The sequence below is a fragment of the Haliotis rufescens genome, unplaced genomic scaffold (assembly GCF_023055435.1).
Source record: "Haliotis rufescens isolate VD_foot unplaced genomic scaffold, xgHalRufe1.0.p SCAF_6, whole genome shotgun sequence".
Taxonomy (NCBI): domain Eukaryota; kingdom Metazoa; phylum Mollusca; class Gastropoda; order Lepetellida; family Haliotidae; genus Haliotis; species Haliotis rufescens.
This window is the reverse complement of record NW_025964334.1, coordinates 11,932,019-11,951,691: the sequence shown is the minus strand read 5'-3', so window position 1 is coordinate 11,951,691 and position 19,673 is coordinate 11,932,019. Positions and strand designations below refer to the sequence as shown.

Sequence of the window (19,673 nt, the reverse complement as noted above, 5' to 3'; positions counted from 1 at the left end):
GGCTGCATTTGTATTGCTGTTTTCACCATAGTTGCAAGTATAAATAAATGACAAAAGGCATCATTATCACCATCGTTTCAATCCGGAGCAGTAAGCATGTTCATATAAGATAACCAAACGCTGAGATGTCTGACATTTCAAACACTAATTGGGGCGGTCGGGTAGCCTAGTGGTTAAAGCGTTCGCTCGTCACGCTGAAAACCCGGGTTCGATTCCCGACATGAGTACAATGTGTGAAGCCCATTTCTGATGTCCCCCGCCGTGATATTGCTGGAATATTGCTCAAAGCGGCGTAAAACCATATTCACTCACTCAAACATTTATTAAATGGCTTCAATGTATTCATAAAAAATCTAAAACTGATAAAAATGGATCATAAAACTGTGCATGAAGTTAAACATGTTATGAGATATATCGTATCTGAAAATCCGGTCACTGATCGTAAGATTTCATGCAGGTCGTTAAAGACGTCCCAGGGGGCTGAATACCCATAATGCGTTGTTGTCTTTATTATCTTAATAGAATGTTGAGGGTCGGCCCATTTCCTAAACATATTCTACTTGTAATCAGTTGTGTGTACAGATATTGTGCGGTATCCAGACGAAATGCTTGCGGTAACAACAGTTAGTGACCTCCACAGTGTTCCGTGAGTAAACTCGACTCCACTCAGAACGTGATCAAGTTTCATGTCTCTGGTTAGTCTAGAACAATCTAGCAAACAGAGTGAGTATGGTTTTACGCCGCTTTTAGCAATATTCCAGCAATATCAAGGCGGGGACACCAGAAATGGGCTTCACACATTGTACCCATGTAGGGAATCGAACCCGGGTCTTCGGCCTGGCGAGCGAACGCTTTAACCACAAGGCTACCCCGCCGCCCCTCTAGCCTACAGAAGAAGAAGAAGAGGAAGCCGATGATGATGCTGAAGAAGTTTATTCCGTATCAAAGGCCACATGACAAAGACTACAATGCATACATAAAAGCGACAAAACCCTTTTCCTATTCAATAGAAATCTCTGCTAAAAACAGAGTCGATTGTGCGATTCCAACTATATCATGAGCATGTTTTTAGGAATCACTATCAAATAGTGATGATACCAGGTGTTCGCGTAAAGATAAGCGTATAAAATGAAGCTTTGGCAAAGGGACAGATGGGGCACTTCTTATGCAAAATCAATAGAATATTTATGTTACATTAAGCAGGCAGGTTTCCTTTTAAATATATGGCAATAATTTGTATCTGCTTCACATTATTAGACTAATAGTTGATTGATTTTCGTTCATGATGGATACATTTAATAATAACTAGGGATGAAAGCCAAAGTTCTGTTTTCCGTGTATAATGTACAAATTGAAAGGGAATGGTATCTTCAGTTGTATTATGGTGTACATTTATTGCACTTAAATCAATCAGTATTGACTTTTTCATTATAACGAGGGGCGGACGGGTAGCCTAGTGGTTAAAGCGTTCGCTCGTCACGCCGAAGACCCGGGTTTGATTCCCGACATGGGTACAATGTGTGAAACCCTTTTTCTACCCCGCTTCGATATTGCTGGAATATTGCTAAATGTGGCGTAAAACCATACACACTCACTCACTCACTCATTATAACGAAACTGATGAACAGCAACCACTATAAGCATAGGCACTAATTCACTAATAACATAATCACGAATATAATCAATGTAAATTCGAGAACCATTTTCATTTGCACGCTGACAATCTACACCGAAACACTGTTCACAATCAATGGAACGTTTCCGAATATTTCAGAACACAAAGCTCTGTTCTGTGTTGGAAGATGGGTCATTTTACATTCATGGGTGACTGTTTGTGTGATGGTGATGTTTTCCCTCTCGCTGGAACTAAATCGTGGTCTGATATGCTGGATAAATATACAAAACTTCAAAACAGGTGATATGTACAATCCCGTGAAGTACTGACGATGTGATGCTCTAGGATTGAATTGACAGAAAATGTCTGGGATAAGGCACGATATATTCATAATGTCTGTATGCCGGCCCAAGGTCTTATTGATTGATTGGTAATGTCTGTATCTACTGACTGTGACAGCCGAAGCTTGATATTGGTACTATAGCATGGAGATGTACGATGCATTAATCAGCATTCTCAATGGGCGGCACAAAGAATAGGCTTCCTGAACAACTCCCACATGAGGACTCAAACCCGAATATATTGTCCACATACCCTTGCCGAAAATCTGTACAATAATTAACCCTCACGCTTCTTTCACAGGTACGTTCTTTGAAAGATCTTGACCGTCTGTGACACACCGTATTTAAGGTGAAGAGATCCGGACACAGGCCAGGTGACGGTACGAGAGTTGTTGATATGTACAGTGAACAGTTTACCGAATCTGTCTTTGTCTTTCATGTCCCTCAAAACGGTAGCCACATCCCCCTGCACAGTCATGACATGTCTTCTCTGGCCCCGGGCGTCATGTATCACAGCTAAGATCGTCCCTTTCAGCTTCACGTCCATCGAGAATTCATACTTGGAACTTGTCTCCTCTATTGCCAGTTCAGCTACAGTCACCAGGTTACGTCTTGAGGTTATCTTTGTGTCCACGGACCACTTCACCTTATTTTCAATAGTGTTCTCTTCCTCGTTATCCACATACAGTCGATGTCCAAAGCTGGCCTCCGCTTTGGAAGGTTGGGGAAGATCTGGAGGAAGTGTCAGTTCGATGCCAACGTTGATTTCCCTGGAGAAACCCTTTGTAAGTTTGGTGGTGGCTGTGGAAATCGTCTCCTTCTCAGCTCTGAATGTCTGTTCTTGGTCTTCGTCTGTGTTGTTTTGGTATTTGGAGTCATACAGGACATGTACTCGGTGGCCATTCGTTCCCATTTCCGTGTATTCTGGCCTTAACGATGTGATCCTCACCTTGTCCCACTTCAACTGGATATCAACTTCTTCAATCTTCAGCTTTCTGGACCAGACTTTTTGTCTGGGTGTCTTAAGATAGGTCGTCCAGGCCCACTCCTTGAACATCGTGCCAATGTCTGTAATTTTCGTGGACCTACCTGAAACTTTAAAGAAAATCATCCGTCACAAGTCATTGTTATTGTTTCGAGAAGAAGTAATCTAGTTGTAATCATATTTAATATTATTATATTAAAGGTCACGCTGATATAAAAAATAATCTTCTTTACATGCCAGACCCGTGAGGAATTGGTCTTCAGCAACCCATGTTTGTCGTAAGAGGCGACTAACGGGATCGGGTGGTCAGGCTCGCTGACTTGGTTGATGCATGATATCAATGACGGGAGTGTCAAGACTCGATTGTTTACAGACCGCCGTCATGTAGCTGGAATATTGCTTAGTGCGGCGTCAAACAACAAAGAAAGAAAGAAACAAACAAACTTCCTATGCTAAGTAATTTAGCTCATTCAAGGACTTCATCAGCGTATGACTGTGTAAATCGTTGCCATGACATTAAAGTTATGTAGGTTTTTTCGGGATATTACGTACGCATAAACAAGTATGACCCTTATTCCTCTGGTATCTGCAACGAGTAACTTTAAATTATAATGTTTTCAGACTGATTTATGTACATATTACCACGATATCAACTGCCGAGCAAAAGAAAATATACATTTGATTGAAAATTAAATTTGACCAAATAATTACAAACGTTATCAACACGTTTGGCGCGGTGGGGAAGCCTAGTAGTTAAAGCGTTCGCTCGTCACGCCGAAGTCCCGGGTTGGAATCCCCACATGTGTACAGTGTGTAAAGCCCATTTCTGGTGTTCCCCATATTGCTGGAATATTGCTTAAAGCGGCGTAAAACCATTCTCACTCACTATCAAAACGTTACTCGGCTGAAAACAGCCTCAGAAACACTGCAAACTTAAGGTCCAAAACTTAACTGATACCCGTTTCAAATTCATCACCATCGAATAAGCAGTTCTTGTTTGTTTCATTTGTAGCTATCATATCAAACATGGGTGTATATTTCTTTGGCCCGGCAGTTTAGGTGGAATATTACTAGCATCACTGCTGTCTCACTCACTCAAGCACTCACTAATTTACCTACCTGAAGGAATCGGAGCCTCAAAAGACATGTTCTGTTGCATCGTGAGACTTTCGGTCCAGTTGAAATATCATCCATCTAACACTGATGAGGTTAGTGAGACCATACATTATATACTCGAGCTATGTTAGATATCAGACAACTATGACAGCCCGTGTTTCTATATGTTGAGTCCATGTCACGTTATTTATGGCATCAGCAACTGGAGGTATTCCCCACTAGATAAGGGACGACATCAACACTTTCATATCTGTGTGGTTAATCGCAGGGGTTTCTGCGTATAAAAATAGTGTATTCTGCCTCATGCTGCGATATGCTTACTGGAAACAAAACATAATTATTACTGGGAATTAATGACGAATAAATCAGCGTGAAGAATACATTTACTGAGTAACACTAACACCCCAAGTATGTGTGCAGATGCTGTCGCGCGTCTAGCTTGTTTATGTTGTGTTGTAATATCTGACGATGTGTCAAATGGCATTAGTTTTGAATTTGTCTCTTAATGAATCATTTATAGGTATCGTCACAACAGGTATCGGCACTCAGGGACAAACGCACACGCACACAAACACGCACACGCACACACACAAAGTCACGCACACGCGTACACACTAACACATATTTGCTTAGCTGGTTCATAAACACGTCAAACTTCTTATATTGCCACTTTTCCTCATCTTTGTAAATAAACACGTCCATTAAAATATAAACATGTAAATGTATCCCTCTAAACAGAGATTATATATCAATATCGCAATTACAGGCACTGTATTTGACGGATCTACTATTGACTAGCTATGCGTACAGGAATGTCAAATCGATATCTTAAGCTTTGAGCGCACGTAACGCCGGGTCCCGTCGGTCGATGAGAATCTATCGACATAGCTGTGCTACTGACCTAGTTGTCAATAGTTCGGGGATTCCCCTTGTCACGCAAGGTTAAACGTTATAACGGGTATGTCTTCGTATACAAATAGAGCTGACGGTTGTGTTTAACACCGGTCCTGATATAGAGCTGTCGTATCAGACATCAGCGGATGGTTGTTTCCCTAATTTCATTTTTAATACCCACAACTAGGTATTCAAACACTTTCATACATGAACAGATCAGTGACAATATTTACAGTGTCGCATGACATAGATAACATGTTCTTGAAGCATTACAGTGCATTCGGTACGTGGCTCATTCGGGTTTGCTGAACAATTTTTATTTTATGTCATACTTTGAATATTACAAGTTTCGATTCACATCATGCTTGTTTTGGAGATAAACATACTGTGTTTTCAATGTAGATCTTCATTACCTGTAGAATAATTGCGCTAAATTGACATTGGGACCGAACGCGCAGTGTGTGATTTCAAATGTTAAATTTACATTGAAAACACAGAATGTTTATTTCCATTCTACCATGACTACATCAAACGCTAACTCTTTGGTGTCAGCAAATCTATTGAGTGAAGTGTCAAAAATTGAGTTCAGTGTTTTGAGTGGGTTGTCGATCAGAATTTACGGAACAAGAGCCTTTAAACAAAATATGGCGCTCTCTATACTCAAGCAGTTTGCTTACAGGGTAATACTTCACACGAACTTATGACAGGCACTGAAAGCATGTAGCACGGCAACTTCGTATATAACGAACACCCTTACCTCGAGCTGACGTATATAACGAACTTTTTTGGGTCCCGGCCATTTGCAGTATATATGTTGTATGAATGCTTATAACGAACTACGTGTTATTACGAACTAAAATTAGTGGTCCCTTTGTGTTCGTTATAACCGTAGTATTCTAGTGTATTAACCTAACACTTGATGTGAATTTTGAGTGGAAATAATTCTGTTCGCGAGTTTTGTATGTACCATTACAGTCTCGTTAAAAAGTAATCACTCTTTGTGGAGGTGGACTGCAGTTTCAAAAATGAAACGACAGAGAGTATATAGGTATCTTAGTTATAGATATATATTTTGTATATATACACGGAAATCGTAAATTCCTACAGTACCTTCGTGCTTTGCTATCTATCCCACGTGAGCCTATAATGCTCGCGTGTTTGATGCAAACCTATATAATGTCTTTATTATAAAAAAATCAATGTACAGATTTTTAATTTCTTATTTTGCTGAGATGTCAGCGATTCAAATTAAAGATGTTAATATGACACAGGGATTACCGTGCAGACGCCGGCAGTGAAGGATCACAACATCTTATAAGGGATCAAACATTTGGTATTCTGGGGTGCCCGGGAAAAAAGATATTTGTTCCAGAATATACGGAGATGTTTTTGGTTTGTTTGGTATTTTTTGACAGAGATTATGCAAGAAACAATGTTGTACTCCTCGTTTTGGAGAAACAAATATATACTTTGAAGCAGTGACAGAAAAAAAATATTCTGTTAAAAATCACTGGTCACCCATTCCCCCTCCCCTACCATGTTAAATGGTTTGTCTCTTTGGCAGTGTTGCCAGTAGTTTCCAAGTAAACACCGAATGTGTGGCTTAAGTACATTAGTTTATACCGGTCCATCGCGTATATGGTAATATGTTTTTGTGTTGGAGAGAAGATAATCCTTTGATGCATAAAAGGTTTGTCATATTTATTATGTGAACTATGTGTAAGTATTATAAATGCAATTGTGGTGGTGTGCATTTAAAAAAGAAAACAAATTGTTTTCATGTGACCCGATTCATATATGTACATCGCTTTTAATATTATGACTATTGTTTGTGAACTTTTCGTTATGTCTACTGTGTCGTTTAAAGCAACGTTTATCATAGTATAGTGACGCAATCAATGCGCCGCAATCTTCCATGCAAAATTATGTCATTAAAAAGGCCGATTATTTGGATGGGCAGGTGCATACTGACATTTCATCATCTCTTTAAGCTTATATTGCTTGTTGGCCTGATAACTCGCGTGCAATAGGAGTAAGTGTTCTGGTTAGATTGAACGACCACGCCTACATATGTATCTCAACATAATTTAGCAGAATATATACTTACACGTATAGGTACATAGGTGAAACTACATTACTCATTTCCCGAATATAGTGAGTGAGTGAGTGAGTGAGTATGGTTTTACGCCGCTTTTAGCAATATTCCAGCAATATCACGGCGGGGGACACCAGAAATGGGCTTCACACATTGTACCCATGTCGGGAATCGAACCCGGGTCTTCGGCGTGACGAGCGAACGCTTTAACCACTAGGCTACCCGACCGCCCCTCCCGAATATAGTGTTAGTGATTTAGTGGTTATGTTTTAGCTCAATGTTACTTTGTTTTTTGTTGTGTCTGTTGTTTAACGCGGCACTCAGCAATATTCCAGCTATATGACAGCGGTCTGTAAATAATCGAGCCTGGACCAGACAATCCAGTGATTGACATCACGAGCATCGATCCACGCAGTTGGGATACGATGACATGCATCGACCAAGTCAGCGAACCTGACCACTCGATCCCGTTAGTCGCCTCTTACTAGTCGTTTTTTTACGGCAAGCATTGGTTGCTGAAGACCTGTTCTACCCCGGATCTTCACAGGCCACTATGTTACAGTATTTCAATGATCAATGTTAAATACTCCGCATGGGAATTTCTTGTCCATACTCACTCACGGTGAGTAAACTCGACACCACTCAGAACGTGATCAAGTTTCATGTCTCTGGTTAGTCTAGAACAGTCTAGCCAACAGAGTGAGTGAGTATGGTTTTCCGCCGCTTTTAGCAACATTCCAGCAATATCACGGTGGGGGACACCCATGTAGGGAATTGAACCCGGGTCTTCGGCCTGGCGAGCGAACGCTTTAACTACCAGGCTACTCCACCTCCCCTCTAGCCTACAGAAGAAGAAGAAGAAGATGCTGAAGAAGTTTATTCCGTATCAAAGGCAAAATGACAAAGACTACAATGCATACATAAAAGCGACAAAACCCTTTCCCTATTCAATAGAAATCTATGCTAAAAACAGAGTCGATTGTGCGATCACAACTATATCATGAGCATGTTTTTAGGAATCACTATCAAATAGTGATGATACCAGGTGTTCGCGTAAAGATAAGCGTATAAAACGAAGCTTTGGCAAAGGGACAGATGGGGCACTTCTTATGCAAAATCAATGGAATATTTATGTTACATTAAGCAGGCAGGTTTCCTTTTAAATATATGGCAATAATTTGTATCTGCTTCACATTATTAGACTAATAGTTGATTGATTTTCGTTCATGATGGATACATTTAATAATAACTAGGGATGAAAGCCAAAGTTCTGTTTTCCGTGTATAATGTACAAATTGAAAGGGAATGGTATCTTCAGTTGTATTATGGTGAACATTTATTGCCCTTAAATCAATCAGTATTGACTTTTTCATTCTAACGAGGGGCGGACGGGTAGTTTAGTGGTTAAAGCGTTCGCTCGTCACGCCGAAGACCCGGGTTCGATTCCAGACATGGGTACAATGTGTGAAACCCTTTTTCTATCCCGCTTCGATATTGCTGCAATATTGCTAAATGTGGCGTAAAACCATACACACTCACTCACTCACTCATTATAACGACAGCAACCACTATAAGCATAGGCACTAATTCACTAATAATATCATCACGAATATAATCAATGTAAATTCGAGCACCATTTTCATTTGCTTTATGAAAACACGCTGACAATCTACACCGAAACACTGTTCACAATCAATGGAACGTTTCCGAATGTTTCAGAACACAAAGCTCTGTTCTGTATTGGAAGATGGGTCTTTTTACATTCATGGGTGACTGTTTGTGTGATGGTGATGTTTTCCCTCTCGCTGGAACTAAATCGTGGTCTGATATGCTGGATAAATATACAATACTTCAAAACAGGTGATATGTACAATCCCGTGAAGTACTGACGATGTGATGCTCTAGGATTAAATTGGCAGAAAATGTCTGGGATAAGGCACGATATATTCCTAATGTCTCTACGCGGGCCTAAGGTCTTATTGATTGATTGATAATGTCTGTATCTACTGACTGTGACAGCCGAAGCTTGATATTGGTACTAGAGCAAGGAGATGTACGATGCATTAATCAACATTCTCAATGGGCGGCACAAAGAATAGGCTTCCTGAATAACTCCCATATGAGGACTCAAACCCGAATATATTGTCCACATACCCTTGCCCATAATCTATACCATAATTAACCCTCACGCTTCTTTCACAGGTACGTTCTTTGAAAGATCTTGACCGTCTGTGATACACCGTATTTAAGGTGAAGAGATCCGGACACAGGCCAGGTGACGGTACGAGAGTTGTTGATATGTACATTGAAAAGTTTACCGAATCTGTCTTTGTCTTTCATGTCCCTCAAAACGGTAGCCACATCCCCCTGCACAGTCATGACATGTCTTCCCTCCCCACGGGAATCCCGTATGACAACAAGGATTGTGCCTTTAAGTTTCCCGTCCATCGAGAATTCATACTTGGAACTTGTTTCCTCTATTGCCAGTTCAGCTACAGTCACCAGGTTACGTCTTGAGGTGATCTTTGTGTCCACGGACCACTTCACCTTATTTTCAATAGTGTTCTCTTCTTCGTTATCCACATACAGTCGATGTCCAAAACTGGCCTCCGCTTTGGAAGGTTGGGGAAGATCTGGAGGAAGTGTTAGTTCGATACCAACGTTGATTTCCCTGGAGAAACCTTCGGAAAGCTTGGTGGTGGCTGTGGAAATCGTCTCCTTCTCAGTTCTGAAAGTCTGTTCTTGGTCTTCGTTTGTATTGTTTTGGTATTTGGAGTCATACAAGACATGGACATTAGGTGAACTCGCCTCAACTTTCTTGTACTTTGGCGTTAGGGAGGTGATCTTCACTCTATCCCATTTCAACTGGATATCAGCTTCTTGAAACTTCAGTTTTCTTGAGAGTATATTTCCTGTGGGTGTCTTCAGATATGTCGTCCAGCCCCAATCCTTAAACATCGTACCAATGTCAGGGATTCTCAAAGACATACCTGAAACTACATTCACTTGAAGATTGTAGGCATATTTTATCAATGAACAATGTTCGAACAATGTTGACATTGACAAGTCCTATCACTTTGTTGTTAGTTTGAAAGGTTTAAGTGTTAATTTATGATATCCATCAGTATATAAGGTCAACGCCAGAGAATAACCAGTGTATATTATATGCCAACACAGATCCCATTGTACGTAAAAGGCAAAATAACGAAAATTATATGAATGGATGACTGAAAATCAGTGATGACACAAGGTGGTCGCGAAAATGGTAAGCATGACCTGCTCTACCGGTAGCACCCGCCACTCACGCAATTTGCATAAAAGTGGTTGTTGTCTGACGCTGTTGTCACAACAGTACACATGCCATACGACGGCTGCCTGTGAACATTTGAGTCTTGGCCAGATAACCCACTGTCACTAAAACGCGTTTACTGATTTTGCTGAATCTAAAAATAACTTTGCATAACGTCTGCAGTAAAGAAAAACACTTTTAAAATAGGTTCGTTCAGATATGAAATATCACATTTCAGTGCTAAAACATTGGAGACAAACGATATAGTTTCATGTCAACAGCAAATTTCTCAAAACGAATTTCCCTTTAAGTCTCCGACTTGACCTACCAGAATTATTGCTTTCTTCAACGTAAGCCTTGTTCTGAGACGTCAATTATGAGACGTTGCTTCAATTCTGAATGTCCCCCATTTGTGTAGCTGGCAGATACGTAACACGTCCAAATGCAGCTCAGATATTTACATGTATAATCAGTCAGTCGTGGCAATCAAACTCCTGGAGCCATGCCATTCTACATTATGACGCGATTCTATCAATAGATCATGGATTTCCGAGAGAGATAAAGGGGTACGAGTTTTTGGTGATATGACGTGTGATTAAATATAGCATTTTGTGTCATGTTTCGATCTAGGTCACTTAAACCATGCGGTGATATCTAAGAATGTATTTTGTTCAGTGAGGGAGATAGAGTTTAGTAAACTTTGTAAAGTATTTCAGTTGTATCTGGGAGTGCTAGCTTGATGCAGGGGGAAAGCCCGAAGTGATGCAGAACTACCCCCTGGCACGTGGATTTCTTGCAATTTCATCACAACAAAGTGTCCGATATTAATACAGATAATAAAAATCAAACGTGACAATACGTTAAATTAACTGACGAGGTGGCCGAGTGGTTAAGGCGATGGACTGCTAATCCATTGGGGTCTCCCCGCGTGGGTTCGAATCCCATCCTCGTCGACAGTATCTTTTACAGAAAATGGCCTTTTCATCTTGTCAGCTCAAGCAATTCTGTGTAAAACGTAAAAACGACAATGTGTCGCGATTTAGAATGATTTAGTGTTAGTGCCGGGCGGATTGTCTTGAAACTAGGCTGGCGATAAATTGAACTTTGCGAAATCGTGTCACTACCCCCCTGGCACGTGGATTTCTTGCAATTTCATCACAACAAAGTGTCCCATATTAATACAGATAATAAAAATCAAACGTGTCAATACTTTAAATTAACTGACGAGGTGGCCGAGTGGTTAAGGTGATGGACTGCTAATCCATTGGGGTGTCCCCGCGTGGGTTCGAATCCCATCCTCGTCGAAAAGTTCATTTTGCAAATACATTTCATTTACCATTTTTCACGAGACACAGACGATTTTGTACATTGATGGTCATCAAACGGTATTGATGATGGCAGCCATTTTTCTTCTTTGCTAATTAGTCTCCTAGGATGAAAAGATACATCCTCCATGGCTGTACCTGTACATAGAGTCTGTGAGTGAAAGTGAGCCAGGTGCGTGATTAACGAGGTTCTTTCCTTCAAACCTGTCAAGGTGAAAACGTGTGACTGCCGTCTGGGCACGAGGGTATTGAACACTTACACCTTGGTCGATTGGCCGTACTCATAAAGACCAGACGTTGCATTTCGCAATATCAGCTGACGAGGTGGCCGAGTGGTTAAGGCGATGGACTGCTAATCCATTGGGGTCTCCCCGCGTGGGTTCGAATCCCATCCTCGTCGACAGTATCTTTTACAGAAAATGGCGTTTTCATCTTGTCAACTCAAGCAATTCTGTGTAAAACGTAAAAACGACAATGTGTCGCGATTTAGAATGATTTATTGTTAGTGCCGGGCGGATTGTCTTGAAACTAGGCTGGCGATAAATTGAACTTTGCGAAATCGTGTCACTACCCCCCTGGCACGTGGATTTCTTGCAATTTCATCACAACAAAGTGTCCCATATTAATACAGATAATAAAAATCAAACGTGTCAATACGTTAAATTAACTGACGAGGTGGCCGAGTGGTTAAGGCGATGGACTGCTAATCCATTGGGGTCCCCCAGCGTGGGTTCGAATCCCATCCTCGTCGGCAAGTTCATTTTGCAAATACATTTCATTTACCATTTTTCACGAGACACAGACGATTTTGTACATTGATGGTCACCACAACAAAGTGTCCATATTAATACAGATAATAAAAATCAAACGTGACAATACGTTAGATTAAGGTGAAAAGGTGAAAACGTGTGACTGCCCTCTGGGCACGAGGGTATCGAACACTCACACCTTGGTCGATTGTACGTATTCAGAAAGACCAGACGTTGCATTTCGCAATATCCATTGGGGTCTACCCGCGTGTGTTCGAATCTCAACAGGATCTTTTGACAGGAAAATACTTTTTTCATTTGTTTCAGATGAAGAAAAGCGTTGTGGAGAGTTGATATGTGATTACATTTGGTTGAACGTCGCGTTGAAGATTCTTTCTCCTATATAAATGAGTGTGCGTGCTTGCGTGCGTGCGTGCGTGGCTTCTTGTACTGGTCCGGAATAATGCCAGTTTTATAGTTGTAGCCCACTGAGATACCGTGCCTCAGTTGAACATTGATAAATCACTCAGACACCTTGCAGTGATTCCGCGCCGAGCAGTCGTTTTATCCCCCGATGCCCATAAAAAGGTCAACAACAACAAGTACCATCATTAAAGGTCTCTTGGTACGACGAGGCAAGGGCATAGAACCACTGACCTTCCGCTCTCCGAACAGACACGCTATCCACTAGACCTAGTGATGGTTGTTGATCAGTTTGTAGTGTCTATCACATTCGAGCGATGAAGCCATTGGTGACTCAATCGTATAAGATGCCAGGTTGTGCCCCTTAGACTTGCCAGGATACATTGATCGTTGGTTCCAATCACAAATCATTATGATCCTGCAGCATCTAAATTATGGTGGGGAATTGGTCCAGGGTATTTGTCAAAAGTGAATCTAAAACACTGGGTTATGGAGTATGAGAAGATCACAGTTTACAAGCAATACAAGTGTAGTTAAATCTCTACACATGAACCAGTTGCAATAAACAAATATGTACGTGTACCCGATATTTTATTGCTCATCTACTTACATTTAAATGACATTGATGACAATAAATAAAAAAAGCCGATTTGATAATTACTTCAGCGTTACAAAAGCATATGCGACATGTATTAATAACCTAATTTATGAATAATAAGACATGTAAACAACATGCGAACGTTCGGAAGGCGCTTCCAGGGAAATTAGTCATACATCACTACAAAAATCGTTTTCTTATTTTTGCTTATTGTACATCTTTCCGACGAAAAAATACAACCACATGAAACATAAACATGTTATTGGACAGTATAAGCGTTCTATTCTAATTGTTCAAATTTTATATTGAAAATATATATTATTACAGGTAATTACGGTCACCTGTCATTGACATTGAAGGCAAGTAACATAACTAGCACATATCATTATGTAAAATGTTGATTTTGTTTGGTTATAAGTTTGTCTAAAGCTACTATAGCCCATTACTAGCTACAGTCAATGATGTGACAGTATCACTCTATAAACTTCATAGTATTACACACTTGTGTGACGGTTTCAATCTATTCAGTTTCTGAAAATCATTTCTCTTTTTTATCTATTTGTTTTCCAGGCGAGACTTTCACTTTCTGGGACACGCCAAACCGGAAGTCACATTTCCCCATCACAGGCCACGTGACCTTGCCATGTTTTATTTCAACATTTGTGGGCAAAGATGTTGCAGCTCGTTCTCGTCGATCTGCAAGTATAGTTGCGACATCCCCATCAATCGTCATGGCAACAGATGTTATACCCTTGGTACCCTTGATAATTGCAGTTATCCGTCCTTTGATCATGACCTTGACCTCGAATGTCCAGTTCGAGGTTTGTTCCTCAATCTCAAGCTCTGCCAGAGTGACCGAGTTCGGTTCTGACGTCACCGTTGTGTCTGTGGACCACGTCATGGACTTTTCGATGGTATTCTCCTCGGCAGTTTCCACGGTGTAGTTGAGACCAAAACCAATCGTTGCCTTGGCGACGTCAGCAGGCAGAGACAACTCTAGACCGAAGCTGCCTTCCTTTGCGAACCCTTTAGTTACGGCTGTTGTTATAGTAGCACTTGTAGTCTTCTCGGCTCTGTAACAATTGAGAGAGTGAGTGATTGGGTAGGTGGGCCTTGAGTATAGCGGCGCTTTTGGCAGTACTTCAGTTAGTCAGCTAAATGTTGGACGACCTGAGCTGATGCAGATCTTAAACCTTTACAACTTTAGAGAAACCCAGGACCAGGCTGTAGGTTAACTGTCACATTACCATCTCATCCTACCGGGTAGCCATTTTCAGTGCTGGATGTACAGAGGCATATTTCAAACAAAGTCATTTGCCTAAGGAGACACCACATGTGCTACATCTGCTTCAGTATGGGAAAGGACCGAACCAAAAAAAACTCAGTCACGCTAGCGAACGCGGTCACCCATCCACCTAAATTCCGTTGCTTTACTTAACCTGACTTGTGACCTGTGGGATGTGCATTGGCCCATGTACGGCCACATTAAGGTCAATGCTGAATACACAGACTAGCCATTACACCTGACCATCTTGTGACCACTCTCACCTGAAGGCATGCGTCTGTGACACTCCTGTGTCGTTCTGGTACCTTGATGTGAAGACTGCCTGGGTCTCGGTGTTGGGAACGCCCTGGCTGGCCCCGGGGGTGGGGGTGTCAATCTGTGTATACACCGGCTTCTCCGACTTGAACTTGACATGATCCCAGACAAGCTGTATCTGAGCTTCTCGAAATTTGAGTTTCTTCCCTGTTGCACTTCTCATGTAGTTTTCCCAAGCCCAGGACTTGAACAGCGTCTCCAGATCCGTCACCGCTCCGCTGTCCTTTCCTTGGACCTAAAAGAAGATGTGTGATTACTGTTTTACGCCGCTTTGAGCAATATATCAGCACTATCGCGGTTGGGAACGCCAGGCATTGCTTTGTGTACGCATGTGAAGAATCAAACAGCGACTTTCGGTGTGACGAGCAAACGCTTAAACCACTAGGCTGCTGCACTGCCCCGGGTGAAGATTAAATGGCATGAAGTTGGTCTTCTATTCCATTTTAAGGCCTACCAATGAAAAAAAACGAAAATGTTATGTTAGTTGGTTTACGAATGGTATTTCTTAAAAACGCTGGAAGGCGGTCGAAATAAAACTACAAAACAAATAAGTTAAGGCCCTTGAATGAATTGCGTGTTTTGAAGTGAATGAAAAAATACCCCCTCTAGAACAAAAATCACATTCCCCACCCCACTCCCTTCCAATATATATTGGTCGACATTAAGAACGAAATGAAATGAGTCCACTAGACATATACTGAACCATATTTATAGCTACTGTTTTACTCAATTATGATATTGTCGAAACTATATTACACTTCAAGTCGTGACAACCTGCCGGTATGCATTCTTTACAAGCTGGATACACCTTATTGAAAACGGAAGCGGGGTGGGTTCACTTAAAATATATAAGCTTGCACATAATTCGGGAAACAATTTGCCTTTGTCAGGAAGAAATGAGTCAATTACTTGTTATTTTTGTTGAAAGCATGTCAGGAAATGATCTGGTTATATTCTTTATACGTCACATGTTTGTTTGTTTGTTGTTTACCACCGCACTATTCCTGCTGTATGTCGGCGGTTTGAAAATAATCGAGTCTGGACCACACAATCCAGTGATTGACATTATGAGCATCGATATACGGCAATTGGGATACGATCACATGCACCAACCAAGTTAAGGAGCCTGACCACCCGGTCCCGTTAGTCGCCTCTTACGACAAGCATTGTCGCCTCTTATGACAAGCATGGGTTGCTGAAGACAAAATGATCAGTGTGCTTCAAAAAGGGGGTGGGTGGTGCGCAACCCTGAACCCCCTCCGTAGATCCGTGTCTTTGGTATACACGACTATCGTCAAACATCAGTCAGACCACGGTAAACTCACCCCTGACGACATAGGGATATGCAGGTAATTTTGTTCCACACCGGCTGTACTACAGCATGTTCCCATCCTGAAAGTAAACACAACTGCATAAAAATCTCGGGACACATTTTTCTCAAAAGTAAGGATGGGGGTAGTACTGTGCTTTCGAAATGATGAGAGACGACCACCTTCTATTTATCCCCCCCCCCCCCCCCCACCCCCCCACCCCCCTCCCTCCAAAAAAAAATAAAAAAATAAAAAAATAAAATAAAAATAATAATAATAATAAATAAATAAAAAAACTAAAAACTTAAATTAATAATAATAATAATAATAATAATAATAATAATAATAATAATAATAATAACTAAAATTTAAAAATATAAAATAATTTTAAAAAATAAAAAATAAAATATAATAAATAAAACACAACTGGGAACACATAGAACTCGTCTCTTATATTATGTCAGTTGTCAAACATGTCATTTTATGGAGTATGCCTAATATGACGCGAAACAAAATGATAAAAATAAAAAAAGATTTTTATTGGCAATGACAATCACTGATCATCATGACGCGCACACTTTGTCCTACAATTTTTCTTTTTAAGTATCTGGGCATAATCTTAAACTCACTCAATTAAAACACTTTACATCACAACCATAACGTGAAAATAACACATTATTCACAACCGTAATCACACTGATAGAATGCTGATAAGTAAGGTTTACTTTTCATATTATATTCCGATACTTTCGCTATTGGACGAAGGGAAAGTAGGGATATTATATTCCGATACTTTCACATCTGGGCGAAGCGAATGTAGAGAATAGGGACAGCAGGGATATCAATGCCGTAAACATGTAACCCACAAGCTACATGTATAATAATGGTCAAGTCGTCAGCTGTTGTCGGGGCGCTATTTAGGGAGTAACATGGAGGGTGGGGCTTGCCTTTGTCAACATGGCGTGCTGCTTGTAAAGGTTTTCCACCGCAAGGCGTTATTGATAAAGCAAACTGTGTATCTACAAGGTTATACAGAGGTTGACGAATATAATCGGTAATTATATAAAATAGATTATACATCCCCGTGTTATGAGTTTTCGGACGCTAACGAAATATTCGTAGTTTTCTCGCTAATCACAAGAACAACTGTAAAACTTCTCACTCACTTATAAAAGACAACTTTATCTAAAAAGCAAGCCAAAATCTGAGTATTTACAACGTATGTGTGACGCCACAACCCTCGTTATAGCGAGAGTACTCGCGATAAACATGGCCGTCACAAAATTTATGATTCGACGACACAATAAATTTATTTTTTATTCAATGAAATTACTTAAACGTTTTTGTGTCACTCACGGAGTCTCTACGCCCCCAAAACACCCCAAACCCCATTCAAAAAAAACAACAAACAGTGTAAATGGCGTTATGTGCTTCTGAAAATCCACAAGTTGGCTAAACAGAACGGAATCATAATTACTTTTGTGTTGAGTACATACGAATATCAGTTATGATATGATGACGTAGATTATTTTACCTTGAAAGCCTACCTTTCTGGTGAAACCGCCTTCGTTGAACTTATCTTATGCTGTAATAATTTGTATCGCTGTCAGTATCAGGAATAGCTGGAGACGTGTGTCTATGTAGAGTAAACATAACATGGGGAAGACCCGGGGACTAAAATTAGATATGTGACATGCGCAGTCGGGTTTTCGATAGGTCGCTGCACTCAACTGCCTTTCGGTGAGCTCAGGCACAGCGAGTCTGGACCAAACAATCCAGTGATTGACATCATGAACATCGATCAACGCAACTGGGATATGAGTGAGTGAGGTTTTACGCCGCTTTTATTAATATTCCAGCAATATAACCACTAGGCTACCCCCGCCCCGCAATTTGGATATGATGACATGCATCAACCAAGTCAGTGAGTCTGACCACCCGATCCCGACTCTTACGACAAGTATAGTCGCCTTTTACGGCAAGCATGGGTTGCTGAAGACCTATTCTACCCCGGATCTTCATGGGTCTCAGCAGATTTGATAGGATATGAATATTGTTTATTACTGTGTTACACAACACGCTGTAATATTGTTACATGTAAATATTAACATTTTCAACTGTGAATTGTCTGACCAAAATGGCCTATATTTACTTCATATATTAGGGGGCACGGGCGACCTAGTCGTCTAAGGCGTCGCGATTCGCTGTGCAGAGTTGCGTCCCTTGAGCCAGCCAGAAACCTATGATTGTGGGTTCGAATCCCGGTTCGCTTCGATTATGTTTCTATGTTTGTCAGCACCATACCCCTGCTCGTGAGTTTCACCGAAGTGGTAAACGTCTGAGACCTGCATTACTTCGGTCTTTCCTCCAACATTAAGCTGACACGCCGTGATATAACTGGAATACTGTTGAAAGCGGCGTTAAACCCAACTCACTCACTCACTCACTCTAAAGGAGTAGAGTGAGTGAGTGAGTTGGGTTTAAAGCCGCTTTTAACAGTATTCCAGTTTTATCGCGGCGTGTCAGCTTATATAAATGAGTAGAAAGCACAAAGAAGCGTTACACAATCAATGAAGAAATAGTATTGATGTAAACTTAATAATATTATGTGAAAAATATTTTACCTGGTACGTTTCTCTGTAAATAGTAAATGATCACTGATGCAATACAGATTATGCTTATCGTCGCTTTGTGAAGAATTGATCATGTTCTATTTAGAGAACGTCGCGATACAGAGCCCGTTGTTTGATATCACATTCGGAAAACCAAAAATAAATAGACATGATCAAGACCTCGTGTCACGTGCAGCTATTCTTTGAATAGAAACGCGCTTCTTACTGAAGCGCTCCATGTTTAAAAGAGAGAGGAATGGAGGTGCATTTTCGAATTGCTGACTTCAATGAAGGTGGGGATGGTTCACTATTTTGAACTCCTGCATTTGCAAGTGATTAACTATTGATTTTTCCTCCAGACTATTCTGCCATTGGCTACATGAACAAATGCTGCATTTAGCCGGGAAAACCGAAAATTACGTATGAGCTAAAAAAAGATACCATGGGAATTTCAAAAGGTGATTCCCCTCTCCCTGTTTCCAAAACAACAGTATAAAAGACGGAGAGCAGCAAATCCCGGCTCACTTTGAGGTTGAGAGAGGAGCGGTACGACAGTCTGGATACATCACCAACATGAATCCCAAAATCGTTGTTCTATTGGAAGTGTTCAGAGTATGGGCTTGGACTAATTACTTGAACACCAGTACAGGCTTTTTCGCAAGGCTGTTTAGACCCAAACTGAAACATAAATACGCAGACATTGAGATAAAGTGGGAAAACG

General features: G+C 40.8%; 3 protein-coding genes and 4 non-coding genes across 10 annotated transcripts; 4 read left to right on the top strand and 3 right to left on the bottom strand.

The window, feature by feature from the left end:
* Positions 1-935: 935 nt before the first annotated feature.
* LOC125374631 lies at positions 936-4,186 on the bottom strand. 2 transcript variants are annotated; one of them, XM_048385661.1, is made up of 2 exons: positions 4,061-4,186; positions 936-3,051 (listed from the first exon to the last, which is right to left on the bottom strand). In XM_048385661.1, the coding sequence occupies exons 1-2, from the start codon at positions 4,098-4,100 to the stop codon at positions 2,252-2,254; spliced, it is 840 nt and encodes a 279-aa protein (XP_048241618.1). In that variant the 5' UTR covers positions 4,101-4,186; the 3' UTR covers positions 936-2,251. The 2 variants fall into 2 exon arrangements, with proteins under 2 accessions (XP_048241618.1, XP_048241619.1); XM_048385662.1 differs by having other exon boundaries at positions 936-3,045.
* A 4,351-nt stretch (positions 4,187-8,537) lies between these two features.
* LOC125374632 lies at positions 8,538-11,087 on the bottom strand. Its single transcript, XM_048385663.1, has 2 exons — positions 10,664-11,087; positions 8,538-10,042 (listed from the first exon to the last, which is right to left on the bottom strand). The coding sequence occupies exon 2, from the start codon at positions 10,032-10,034 to the stop codon at positions 9,243-9,245; it is 792 nt and encodes a 263-aa protein (XP_048241620.1). The 5' UTR covers positions 10,035-10,042; positions 10,664-11,087; the 3' UTR covers positions 8,538-9,242.
* A 119-nt stretch (positions 11,088-11,206) lies between these two features.
* Positions 11,207-11,288, top strand: Trnas-gcu. Its single transcript has one exon. It is a non-coding gene; the product is annotated as a tRNA-Ser (tRNA).
* A 269-nt stretch (positions 11,289-11,557) lies between these two features.
* Trnas-gcu lies at positions 11,558-11,639 on the top strand. The gene has a single exon. It is a non-coding gene; the product is annotated as a tRNA-Ser (tRNA).
* A 339-nt stretch (positions 11,640-11,978) lies between these two features.
* Positions 11,979-12,060, top strand: Trnas-gcu. Its single transcript has one exon. It is a non-coding gene; the product is annotated as a tRNA-Ser (tRNA).
* A 269-nt stretch (positions 12,061-12,329) lies between these two features.
* On the top strand, positions 12,330-12,411 carry Trnas-gcu. Its single transcript has one exon. It is a non-coding gene; the product is annotated as a tRNA-Ser (tRNA).
* Positions 12,412-13,406: 995 nt separating this feature from the next.
* LOC124120113 lies at positions 13,407-19,088 on the bottom strand. Of its 3 annotated transcripts, none has more exons than XM_046482852.2 (4): positions 18,965-19,088; positions 16,356-16,422; positions 14,979-15,265; positions 13,407-14,503 (listed from the first exon to the last, which is right to left on the bottom strand). In XM_046482852.2, the coding sequence occupies exons 1-4, from the start codon at positions 19,045-19,047 to the stop codon at positions 13,969-13,971; spliced, it is 972 nt and encodes a 323-aa protein (XP_046338808.2). In that variant the 5' UTR covers positions 19,048-19,088; the 3' UTR covers positions 13,407-13,968. The 3 variants fall into 3 exon arrangements, with proteins under 3 accessions (XP_046338808.2, XP_048241613.1, XP_048241614.1); XM_048385656.1 differs by lacking the exon at positions 18,965-19,088 and adding an exon at positions 17,888-18,007; XM_048385657.1 differs by lacking the exon at positions 18,965-19,088 and adding an exon at positions 17,875-18,000.
* Between the last annotated feature and the right edge of the window lie 585 nt (positions 19,089-19,673).